Source organism: Stegostoma tigrinum, chromosome 36, assembly GCF_030684315.1.
Source record: "Stegostoma tigrinum isolate sSteTig4 chromosome 36, sSteTig4.hap1, whole genome shotgun sequence".
Classification (NCBI taxonomy): domain Eukaryota; kingdom Metazoa; phylum Chordata; class Chondrichthyes; order Orectolobiformes; family Stegostomatidae; genus Stegostoma; species Stegostoma tigrinum.
The window spans coordinates 19,602,979-19,615,853 of record NC_081389.1 but is presented as its reverse complement, the minus strand read 5'-3'; the positions used below and the strand labels follow the sequence as shown (position 1 = coordinate 19,615,853).

General features: G+C 43.6%; 1 protein-coding gene across 3 annotated transcripts in view; it reads left to right on the top strand.

The window, feature by feature from the left end:
- scaper (S-phase cyclin A-associated protein in the ER) overlaps positions 1-12,875 on the top strand; it is a 283,244-nt gene that overhangs the window by 131,546 nt on the left and 138,823 nt on the right. For all 3 annotated transcript variants that reach the window (XM_048520699.2, XM_048520701.2, XM_048520702.2), the window contains one exon: positions 79-144. In XM_048520699.2, coding sequence (XP_048376656.2) covers positions 79-144 — 66 coding nt within the window. The remainder of the gene's footprint in view (positions 1-78; positions 145-12,875) is intronic.

The following is a 12,875-nucleotide window of genomic DNA, read 5'->3' as shown; positions in this document are numbered from 1 at the left end:
TTGCTATCTATTGGTCACCTTAGATCAGTATAAGAAACAAAAATTAAAGTTTAAATATCTTGTGTTCACTATGTGCAGGGGCAAAGAGTATGAAAGCTCACTGGAAGCCAAAGCTCAGATCCCAGACTCTCCCTTCAAAGCCAAGTAAGTACTTTATAAATAGATACTAACAGTTATGAGTAAAAACCATACGTTTGGAGGCAGCTATTGCTTAATGCTAAGGTTTGTTGCCTTTGGCAGTTATGACCTGTAATAAAAACAGATAATGCTGGAAATACATCATAAATCTATCATCTTCAAAGTGAAAAAAGTCCTCAGAAGAAAGACAGGTAGGTGCGGCAGGTGGTGAGGGAACCAACAAGAGGGGAAAATATACCTGACCTCATCCTTATCAGTTTACCTGCTGCAAATGCTTCTGTCCAAGACAGTATTGGCAAGAACAAGCACCGCACAGTCCTTGTGGAGATGAAGTCCCACCTTCCCATTGAGAATAACTTCCATTGTGTTGTGTGGCACTATCACTGTGTTAAATAGGACAGAGTGCAAACAGATCTAGCAACTCAAGATTGGGCATTCATGAGGAATTGTGGGCCATCAGCAGCCTCATTCTTTAACCTCATGGCCCGACAATATCCCCCCCTCAACTACTACCATCAGGCCAGGAGATCAACCCTGGTTCAGTGGAGAGTTAGGACAGCATACCAGGAGCAGCACCAGGCATACCAAAAGATGAGCTGTCAACCTGGTGAAGCCACCAAATAGGACTGCTCGCATCCAAACAAAATATGCACTAAGTGATAGACAGAACTAAGAGACCTCACAACCAATTGATCATGTCTAAGGTCTGCAATCCTGCCACATCCAGTCAGGAATGGTGGTGGATGGTTAAACAACCCACTGGAGGAGGAGGCCCCACAGATATCCCCATCCTCAATGACAGAAGAGCCCAGCACATCAGTGCAGAAGACAAGGCTGAAGTTTTTGTAGGATCTTCAGCCAGAAGTGCTGAGTGGATGATCCATCTTGACCTCCTGCAATGGCCCCAAGCATTAAAGATGCCAGTCTTCAGCCGATTCTGTTCACTTCACGTGATAGCAAGAGCGGTTGGAAGTTCTGCATACTGCAAAGGCTGCAGGTCCTGAAAACATTCTAGCAATAGTACTAAAGGCTTGTGCTGCAGAACTTGCCACTTCCCCGGCCAAGCTGTTCAGGACAGTTACAACACTGGCATCTACCTGACAAAGTAGAAAATTGCCTGAGCATGTCGTGCCCATGGAAAGCAGGACAAATCCAACCTGGTCAAACACAGCCCTATCAGTCTACTTTTGATTATCAGTAAAATGATGGAAGGTGTCATCAACAGTTTTATCGAGAAGCACCTGCTCAGTGACGTCCAATTTGGGTTCAGCCAGGGCCACTCGGCTCCTGACCTCATTGCAGCCTTGGTTCAAACATGGACGAAAGAGCTGAATTCCAGGGGTGAGCTGAGAGTGACAGCCTTTGACATCAAGGCTGCATTCGACTGAGCGTGGCATCAAGGAGCTCGAGCAAAACTGGAATCAGTGGGTATCATGGGGAAAATTCTCCCAGTGGTTAGCCATGCCTGACACATAGGAAGATGGTTGTGGTTGTTGGAGGTCAGTCATTCTCAGCTCCAGGACATCTTAGTAGGAGTTCCTCACGGTAGTGTCTTCTGCCCAACTATCTTCAGCAGCTTTATCAATGACCTTCCCTCCATCATAAGGTCAGAAGTGGGGATGTTTGCCGATGATTGCAAACGTTTAACACCATTCACGACTCCTCAGACCCTGAAACAGTCTGTGTCCAAAATGCAACAAGATCTGGACAACATCAGGCTTGGGCTGGCAAGTGAGAAGTAACATTCATGCCACACAAATTCCAGGCTATGACCATCACTGATAAGCGACAGTCTAATCACTGCCCCTTGACATTCAATGGTATTACCGTCTCTGAATCTCTCCACTATGAACATCCTTGGAATTATTGATCAAAAACTGAACTGGACTCACTACATAAATGCAGTGGCTACAAGACCAGGTCAGAAGTGAGGAATACTGCAGCGAGTAACTCACCTCTTCACCAATGAAAGTCTGTTCACCATCAACAAGGCAGAAGTTAGGAGTGTAATGGAATATTCCCCACATGCCTGGATGAATGCATCTCCAACAACACTCTGGAAGCTTGATGCCATCCAGGAAGGGCAGCATGGGTGGCTCAGTGGTTAGCACTGCTACCTCACAATGCAGGGACCCAGGTTCAATTCCATCTTCGAGCGACTGTCTGTGTGGAGTTTGCACATTCTCCCCATGTCTGCGCGAGTTTCTTCCAGTGCCCCAGTTTCCTCCCACAGTACAGAGATGTGCTTAGGTGGATTGGCCGTGCTAAAATTGCCCCTAGTATTCAGGGATGTGTAGATTAGGTGGGTTATGGGGGATGGATCTGGGTGGAATGCTCTGGGGCTCAGTGTGGACTTGTTGGGTTGAAGGGCCTGTTTCCACCTGTAGGGATTCAGTGATAAAGCAGCCCACTTGTTTGGCAATCCACCCACAAGCATCCACTCCTTGTACTGGAGACACTCCGCACCAACAGTGTTATTATCTACAAGATGCACTGCAGAAAATAACCAAAGATCCTCAGTCATACCTTCCAAACCCACCACCACTTCCATCTAGAAGGACAAAGGCAGCAGATATATGAGAGCACCACCATCTTCAAGTTCCCCTCCAAGCCACTCACCATCCTAACTTGGAAATATATTGCTGTTCCTTCACTATCGCTGGGTCAAAATCCTGGAAATCCCTCCCTAATGACATTGTGGGTCATCCCAGAGCAGGTAGACCGCAGCAGTTCAAGAAGGCAGCTCACCAGCATCAGGGCAGCTAGGGACAGGCACTAAATTCTGGCCAGCCAGCGATGCCCACATGCCACAAAATCAATTTTAAAAGTACCTTATTTACAGTTCAAAAATCAAAAGTATGAAGAGGTGAGGGTCATAAGTTGAACAATCCAACTGTTGCAATGGATTTAATGGGCTGTAGAAATAATTGGAAAGAATTGAAACAAGTAGGGAAAGAAGAGCATAAAAAGAACATAAATTAAAATACAATTGGAAAAGCCAAGAGGCAATGTTGCTGACCGACATCATCTGGTTGTGATATAAATGAACTATATCTTAGTGCTAAGAATTTCTCTAAGTGTTGAAAATGATAAAAAAAACTTGTGCTTCTGTTTCTCTCACATTTGTGCTTTGTATGCAACTGAAGTAGAACAAAGCAATGGTATTAATTCATTTAGCAATCATTGCCAAGAAACATTACTCATGGCATTTCTGATTGCAGCTGTAAGCCAGTGAAAGTGAGAGTCTCAAGTTAATCTAAAGCCCAAATGGAATCAAGTTGATTTCTGCAGGGTTGTTAGATTTGCTTCCTTGGAAAGGATGACATAAATCAGCTTGGTCATCCTGCTACTGACTACTATTAAGTAATCTCAACTTCAAAACTGTTTGGCAATCCTTAGATGAGGATGATATTGCCTCAGCTGAGATACGACCCATGCCAAACAGGCATATTCATTGTTGCCTCATATGGCCATTTGAAGGGGCCCCTGTGTAGCCATAACGTGCATGAGTCAGTGTCTCCTTTGAGCTGGGGAGAAAAGGAATGTACACAAAATTCTGATTTGAAGAGAAACCTTGTCTTCTGCATTTTTAATCAAAAAGGACCTCTTAAAAATTTATGATTAATTTTGCATCTTTGCTGGAAAAATGTTATTCCTGCAGAAGAGTTCTATATGCTTTTCAGGACAAACTTGGTTGGAGTAGGTTTTCTGAGCCTAGCAATGTGAGCTGGTTTAATTAACATCAGAGAGATCGGTAATATATTAATCAATATGTCTGTTGACTGATTTCGCTGCCATTGTGCATGTTCCAGGGTGTCAGCAAGCATAGCCACAGATGCTTTGTAATCTTATTTGATTGCTCCAGTGAATGTTATTTATGTATGTTAATTCTACCCTCGCAAATACTGTGGCTCTGTAACTCTCCAGGATAACTTATCTAATTATAGCAATGATATCTGAAAGATATCATTTATGTAAATGATTTGGATGTGGATATAGAAGATATGGTTAGTAAGTTTTCAGATGATGCAAAATAGGTGGTGTAGTAAACACTGAAGAAGGTTATCTCAGTGTACAACAGGACCTTGATCAGATGGGCTGATGGACCGAGGAGTGGCAGATGGAGGTTAATTTAGATAAATGTGAGGTGTTGTGTTTTGGTAAGTTAATGGTAGGGCCCTGTGGAATGTTGCCAAACAAAAGACCTGGGGTGCTGATGAATAGTTCCTTGAAAGTGGAGTTCCAGGCAGGTGATTGATTGATTTGATTTATTGTCACGTACCTAAGTACATTGAAAGACTTTGTTTGTGAGCATTACAGGCAGATCATAGTAAGCAAGGACATACAGGTCATAGGATGAAAAAAACCTTTGGACAGAGTGATAATTCAGGTTACACCGCACAGGATGTGTGCAAGACAGGAACAACATTAACAAAATCAACATTATTTGAAGCTAGAGTGTTAGTTCATCAGTCTAATAATGACTAGGAAGAAGAGATAATGGGAACTGCAGATGCTGGAGAATCCAAGATAACAAAGTGTGTAGCTGGATGAACAAGGGTCTAGGCCCGAAACTTCAGCTTTTGTGCTCCTGAGATGCTGCTTGGCCTGCTGGGTTCATCCAGCTACACACTTTGTTACCATGACTGGGAAGAAGCTGTTTCTGAACCTGCTGGTATGTGTGATAAAGTGTCTGTATCTTCTCCTCGATAGAAGAGGTTGTAGGTAGACAGGGTAGTGAGCATGGCGTTAGGCACGCTTGCCTTCATTGGTCAGAACATTGAGGATACGATTCAGGATATCGTCTTGTGGCTGTACAAGACATTGGTGAGACCACGTTTGAATACTGTGTACAGTTTTTGTCATCCTTCCTATTTTTCCTCGAGCGTCAGAGGCTGAGGTCTGACCTTGTAGAAGTTAATAAAATCATGAGGGCATGAATAGGGTGAATAGCCAAGGTCTTTTTCTTAGGAGTCCAAAACTAGAGGGTATAGATTTAAGGTGAGAGGCAAAGATTTAAAACAGACCTGAGCGGTAATGTTTTCGCGCAGAGGTGGTGGTGGAGGTAGATATGATTGCAGCATTTAAAAGGCATCTGGATGAGTATGTGAATGGGAGGAGTTTAGAGGGAAATGGGCCAAATGCTGCTAAATGGGAGGAGGTCGGATTATAATGTCTGGTCAGTGTGGATGATTTGAACCAAAGGGTCTGTTTCTGTGCTGTATATCCTATGACTCTATAACTAAACAATTTTATGGAAACCCTTTGCAACTTCTTTTTGAAAGTGACATAAATACTTGTAAAGCAAATGATCATCTCAAGAGCTCTTTTGATGACTCAGTGAATAAATACATCACATGGAGAGATTGTCGACCTTGAAAGCAAAGAGGACCTATGTTGCAATTGTGTTGGTATTGAATTACATGGCTCCAGCTTTGGTAGCGATTTAAACAGCTGCAATTGTTTTTCTGGCCCTGAAGCATTTCTAGTAGGGGTCCTGCCCCTTATGGATGCATATCACTCCTGCTATAAAAGTAAAAGTATAAAGATAGAATTGGACCTTGCTCTTCTCTCAGCAGAAGAGCAAGATATTTACTTGGATGATGTAGCAGCACTGATAGAAGTGTCAGTATGAATATCACTTGTAGCTGAGTACAAAAGGAAGTGTTGAGGAGAAACTCAACTCTCCAATGTTTCACACCAGTTTAAATTTTTAAAATTTACTGTGCAAGAGCTACCTTGTTATCAGAATGGTTTGTGAATCACGTGACATTCTGATCATTAATCTGAAGTGCATGCAAGCATCCTGGAAAGATTTTGTATAATGCATTGACTATTCAAGCAACTGAACAAGTTCATGTTGTCCTTTTGCTTTTTCCTAAGGGAAAAACAATCCCTGTCCCCTCTCGTTTGCAATGCACCATTTTTGGTCTTCCCAGGGCTTTATCAATGCCAATAATAGCTGTAGGGCAGTAATTCAGAGCAGCATGATCACAGGGAACGTACAGATAAGGAAGGAGTTCATCCCGACTTGGAACTTCATTCAGGAAGAACCCAGATTCAGAGCATCTGGTTGCATTTCTAAACAGTTAAAACTGTTTGCCTTCAGTGCCTTAACTAGAAGTATAATCTGTATACTCAACTGACATGTCTACCTTCGATTCAAAGATAGTAGGAACTGCCGATGCTGGACAAGCTGAGATAGCAAAGTGTAGAGCTGGATGAACATAGCAGGCCAAGCAGCATCAGAGAAGCAGGAAAGCTGACGTTTCAGGTCTGGACCCTTCTTCAGAAATGGGGAAGGGGAAGGGGATTCTGAAATAAAGAGTGGGGGGAGAGGCGGATGGAAGATGGATAAAGGAGCAGATAGATGGAGAGGAGATGGACAGGTCAAGCAGGCGGGGATGGAGCCAGTAAAAGTGAGTGTAGGTGGGGAGTTAGTGTGGGGGTTGGTCAGTTCAGGGAAGGAAGACAAGTCAAGGAGGCAGGGATGAGGGTGGTTCCCTGTGATCATGCTGCTCTGAATTACTGCCCTATAGCCATTATTGGCATTGATAAAGCCCTGGGAAGACCAAAAAATGGTGCATTGCAAACGGGAGGGGACAGGGATTATTTTTCCCATAGGCAAAAGCAAAAGGACAACATAAACTTGTTCAGTTGCTTGAATAGTCAATGCATTATACAAAATCTTTCCAGGACGCCTGCACGTACTTCGGATTAATGATTGATGAGGGGGTGGGGGTTGAGCTGGGAGAAAGGACGGACAGATTAGGCAGACGGGGGACAAGCTAGACTGGTTTTAGGATGCATTCGGGGGTGGGGAGATTTTGAAGCTGATGAAGTCCACATTGGTACCGTTGGGCTGCAGGATTCCCAAGTGAAATATGAGGTGCTGATCCTGCAACCTTCGGGTGGCATCGTTGTGGCACTGGAGGAAGTCCAGATGGACATGTCGTCCAAGGAGTGGGAGGGGGAGTTGAAGTGGTTTGCGACTGGCAGGTGCAGTCATTAGTCGCGAACTGAGCGTAGGTGTTCAACAAAGCAGTCTCCAAGCCTCTGCTTGTTTTCCCCGATGTGGAGGAGGCCACATCGGGAACAGCGGATACAGTATATCACGTTTGTGGATGTGCAGGTGAACATCTTTTTGATGTGGAAGGCTTTCTTGGATGGGGCCTTGGATGGAGGTGATGGTGCAGGTGTAGGGGCCGATGTAGCACTTCCTGCGGTTGCCGGGAAAAGTGTCCGGCCGTGGTGGGGCTGGTGGGGAGTGTGGAGTGGACAAGGGATTCACGGAGACAGTGGTCCCTCCGGAAAGCAGATAAAGGTGGGGCAGGAAAAATGTCTTTGGTGATAGAGTCAGATTGCAGGCGGCAGAAGTGCCAGAGGATGATGCATTGGAGCCAGGGCTTGGTGGGGTCGTATGTGAGGGCAAGGGGGCTTTTGTTGTAGTTTTTATTGCGGGAAGCGGGTGTGAGAGACGAGTTGCGGGAAACGTGAGACATGCGGTCGAGGACGTTTTCGACCACTGGAGGGGAAGTTGCGGTCCTTGAAAAACAAGGATATCTGGGATGTCCAGGAGCAGAATGCCTCATCTCGGGAGCAGATGCGGCAGAAGCGAAGGAAGTGGGAATAGGGGATGGCATTTTTTTTGCAAGAAGGTGGGTGAGAGGAGGTGTATTCTAGGTTGCTGTGGGAGTCAATAGCTTGAAATGGATATCGGTTTCTCTGGCAACCACCTGCCTTCCAGAGGGGCCACGCTTTCCCTGACTCCTTTGTCCGCTCCACCAGCTCCAGCACCCCTGGCATTTTTCCCTGTAACAGCAGGAAGTGCTACAGCTGCCCCCTCAACCCTGTCCCAGGCCCCAAGAAAACCTTCCACATCAAACGGATGTTTACCTGCATATCTGCTAATGTGGTATACTGTATCCGCTGTTCCCAATGTGGCCTCCTCTACATCGGGGAAACCAAATGGAGGCTTGGAGACCACTTTGTTGAACACCTATACTCGGTTTGTGACAAACGACTGCGCCTCCCAGTCACGAACCACATCAACTCCCCCTCCCACTCCTTGATGATATGTCCATCCTGTGCTGCCTCCAGTGCCACGACGATGCCACCCGAAGGTTGCAGGATCAGCACCTCATATTTCACTTGGGAACCCTGCAGCCCAACGGTATCAATGTGGACTTCACCACCTTCAAAATCTCCCCACCCCTGACCGCATCCCAAAACCAGCCCAACTCGTTCCCACCTCCGTGACCTGTCTGTCTTTTCTCCCACCTATCCAATCCTCCCACTTCAGACACCACCCCCACCTCCTACCTACCAGCTTCATCCCCAGCTTCTTGACCTGCTCGTCTTCCCTTGACTGACCAACCCCCACCCTAACTCCCTACCTACACTCACCTTTACTGGCTCCATCCCCGCCTCCTTGACCTATCCGTCTCCACTCCACCTATCTGCTCCTTTATCCATCTTTCATCCACTTGCCCCCTCTTTCTCTTTATTTCAGAATTCCCTTCCCCTCCCCCATTTCTGAAGAAGGGCCCAGACCCAAAACGTCAGCTTTCCTGCTCCTCTGATGCTGCTTGGCCTGCTGTGGTCATCCAGCTCTACACTTTGCTATGTTGATCTTTGAATTGCCTTTCATGATGGGACCAAGAATTGTTGGGGTGAGACCTTATTTTACCTTGTATGGCACACCGTGTGCACACAACATTTGCACCATTAACTGCATTAGTGGATATTCAAAAAATTAAGTAGTGTTCACATGTTCAGCCTCATGTGCCATAAACAGAATTCTTTTTTTAAAAAAATCTATTGAAGTGATTTCAACTGCAGAGATGCATTTCTGCTTACAATGATTCTTTTGTACCTGCATTAACCAGAAAGCTAATACACTCCACTTTTTGTTAGATGGGTGTGGGGGAGGTTTGAATGTCGTTTTTCATTCTTTTAGTTTGCCACCACATGCAGCAGCTAGTTAATCAGAGAGCACTAGTTACCCTCGGTGCTTGAAATTCAAATGGATAAATCAGTCTTTAGTTTCACGGCCTTAAATGCTTCCAGACATTCTCATTCTCCACTATAGTTTCCTTTCTGGCACTCTCAGCTTTGGAAGTCGAAGAATTTCTATCAGCTATGTGGGATGCATGTGCCAGCCAGCCAGTGGTGCAGCAAGACTCCTATAATTCACAGGTCACTGACCCAGTGGCTAATTTCACTAGCTTTTGCTATGACCCCTTTTGTGATCTCAGACAACTTCTGAAGTAATTGTTGTTCCTTACATTAGAATCCAAAATGGTTTCTCTTGAATCAGTTAATCTTTTGAAATACCTTGGTTTGATCATTCATCAACCTTCTCAATGCATGGGAATACAAGGCAGGTTTCGATATGTCATAATCTGTACCTCATAATTTAACCCACTAAACTATGGTTTGAATCTGTGCTGTGCATTTCCAAAATATGTATCCTGAAGGTTGTTATGTAAAATTGTTTAAAGATGTTCACTTGGGGTCTGAACAAAGCTCTATGCAAGTGAAACACTTCCTGACTTTTGAATTGTAAACCCTTCGATGGAAATGATGAGATTCCATTGGATATTCTGCTGACTTTTTGTAGCTTTTCATCAACCTTTAGTAATCAGTGTACATGGACACCAAAATTCCTTTGCTTCTTCATTGCTCCTTGTCTTTCAAAATGAAAAACTGTTCTGATTTGTCTTTCTCAGATCCAAAATGTGTGATTTTTCACCTCTGTATATTTAATTTGATTCAGTATAGTTTTACCTGCTTGATGAGTATGTCAATGTCCTTTTTGTAACTGTCACCTGTCAATCCACATGAGTCATTCCTCCCAATTTACTGTAATCTGCACATCTAAATTTAAGACACTCTTATTCTGTTGTTGAAATCATTAGGCTTATATGCTGAAAATCTGAGACATCATTTGTTGTTTAACCTGACTTACTCTCTGTCTCCTATTTCCCAACCTTTAAGATTATATCTCATTATGTCTCCTCTCATCTTTCTTGATAAGCCTTGTTTATCAAAACATTATGAAGCCCCCTTTGGAAATCCACACAGACCACATGTGTAATCTCCTATACCAATACAATTTCCTGAGATATACAAGGTGTAGAGCTGGATGAATGCAGCAGGTGAAGCAGCATCAGGGGAGCAGGAAGGCTGATGTTTCAGGCCTAGGCAATACAATTTCCTGAGATATACAAGGTGTAGAGCCTTCCTGCTCCTCTGATGCTGCTTGGCCTGCTGTGCTCATCCAGCTCTATACTTTGTATTTCTCAGATTCTCCAGCATCTGCAGTTCCTACTATCTCTAATACAATTTCCTACTTAGTATGTTAGTGACCTCCTTAAAAATATTCTAATAGTCAGGCATCACCAATCCTACTCACTATCTTTGATAATTTAAGTGCTCAGTTTTTGCTATTGGTTCCAGCACCTTCAGCAGCACAGTTGATGTTTAAATCCCAACATTGGTTTGATTCTTCTGCAAGTGGTAGATTCTGAGTTTATTCTAAATCAAAATCTGCAGTTTCTAAAGCAATATGCTGGTTTGGTAAGCCTGTAGAATAAAAATCTGTTGTTCTAAGAATAGTTTGAGACATTTGTTAAACAAACTAGCTGCTATAGGAAAGATGTTAAACTTGAAAGGTTTCAGAAAAAAATTACAAGAATAATACTGGGATTGGAGGGTTTGAGCTATAGAGAGAAACCAAAAAGGCTGGAGCTTTTGTCCCTGGACTGTCAGAGGCTGAGGGCTCACCTTATAAAGACTTATAAAATCATGAGGGATGTAGATAGGGTCAAAAGCCAAGGTCCTTTTCTCCCCAGGATAGGGAGTCCAAAACTAGAAAGTGTAGGTTTAAGGTAAGAGGGGAAATATTTAAAATGGACCTGAGGGACAACTGTTTTGCGCAGGCAGTGGTAGAGAGTGGTGCATATATGGAATGGGCTGTCAGAGAAGGTGGTGGAGGCAGGCATCTGACTGGGTGCATGAATAGGAAGGGTTTAGAGGGACATGGGCCAAATGCTGGCAAATGGGACTAGGTCAGATTGCGAAGTCTGGTTGGTGCCGATCGGTTGGTCTGAGGTGTCTGTTTCCATGCTGTTTGAGCCTGTGACTCAATAATGATGAACCATTATGTTTTTAATCCTGGTGCATCTGATATTCTTTATCCTGTTACAGGCATGGTGGTAGCTGTCTGTTTAAATAAAAGGAGTTTTACATGAAAGCCTAAGGGGGGAGATCATTATTATCATTTGGACAAGAGTACAAAGAGATCTTTCTGTTCATTGCTTCAACTAAAAACATACTTTCTCAAAAAGTTAATGTAACTGTCAGGTGATATCATAATTCAACTGTGATTACAAATTGACGGTTTTAATTATTTTGCAACTTGGATGTTAATTGATCATGTATCCACTGCAACATCAGTGTTGATATCTCGGTGCCAAAAGACAATTTTGCTATTATTTTCATCCCCTGGTTCTGTTATAAAAAGGACAGAAGTGAGCAGGTTTATGGAATCCAAGCAAAAGTCATAAGTTTCTTGCAACAAGGGACACTGGGTAAATGCCTAGTAATCTGAGTGCGGCTTTGGGCCCCTGAATATATCATTTAGGAATGGTAGTGGTAGTAAAAGCCTCATTACAGAACTTTGGGTGGTGAGAAATTTTGAAACTAACAGCCTCCCTTTGTAAAAAGTCAGTGCCTAATTGACGTTAGTGCACACTTGAAAACTAGCTGAAAGCTCATCACACTAGTGGGGGGATGATGCCCTACTGGTATTATTGCTGGACTGTTGATCCAGATACCCAGATAATGTTCAGGGACCTGTATTCGAATCCCACCATGACAGATCGTTGAATTTGAATTCAATTAAAAAAGAAAGTGGAGGTAAGCTACCTTCTTGAACTACTGCAGTCCTTGAAGTGTAGGTACCTCCACAGTACTGTTAGTCAAAGAATTCTAGGACATTGACCCATCAACTGATCGATCATGATGGCTTGTAGTTTGGAGGAGAACTTGCAAGTGATGGAATTCCAGTGCATCTGTTACCCTTGGTGGGTTTGGACGGTCTTTATCTATGGAGCATGTGTGAGATGCAACAGGCCATTTTGTAGATTCACACCACTGCCACTGTGTGTTCACGTTGAGAGGAATGAATTTTGGAAGTGGTGGATGAGAGTATGCATAAATGGGTCCTTGTCTATTTGGCTAGATCTGAATGAGTGGAGTTTTATAGGGTCTTGTGCTGGGGCCTCAACTTATTTCCTCATCAATGTAAATTGTAAAAATATAGAACATTGTTGCTAAATTCACAATGGCTGAAAGATAGGCTTGCATATTGTGAAGACAAAAGGTGTTTGCAGACAGATATAGATCAATTGGGTGTAAAAGATTGAAACCTGGAATGCGCAGGTTATCCCAAAAAGACAAGTTGGACAAGCTGTGCTTTTTTCCACTGGAGTTTAAAACTGTGAGGAGTCTCTTGATTGAAGTGTGTAAGATCCTGAAAGGTCTTGACAATGTAACATGGAAAGAATGTTTCCTCTCATGGATGTGTCTAGAACAAGAGGCAAACACAGAAAATACTGGAGAAACTCAGCAGATCTGCCACATCTGTGGAGAGAGAAACAGTTAACATTTCAAGTCTAATGTGCCTTTTCTTAGAACTGAAGAACAGTTCTGAAACAGCAGAACAGGCTTAA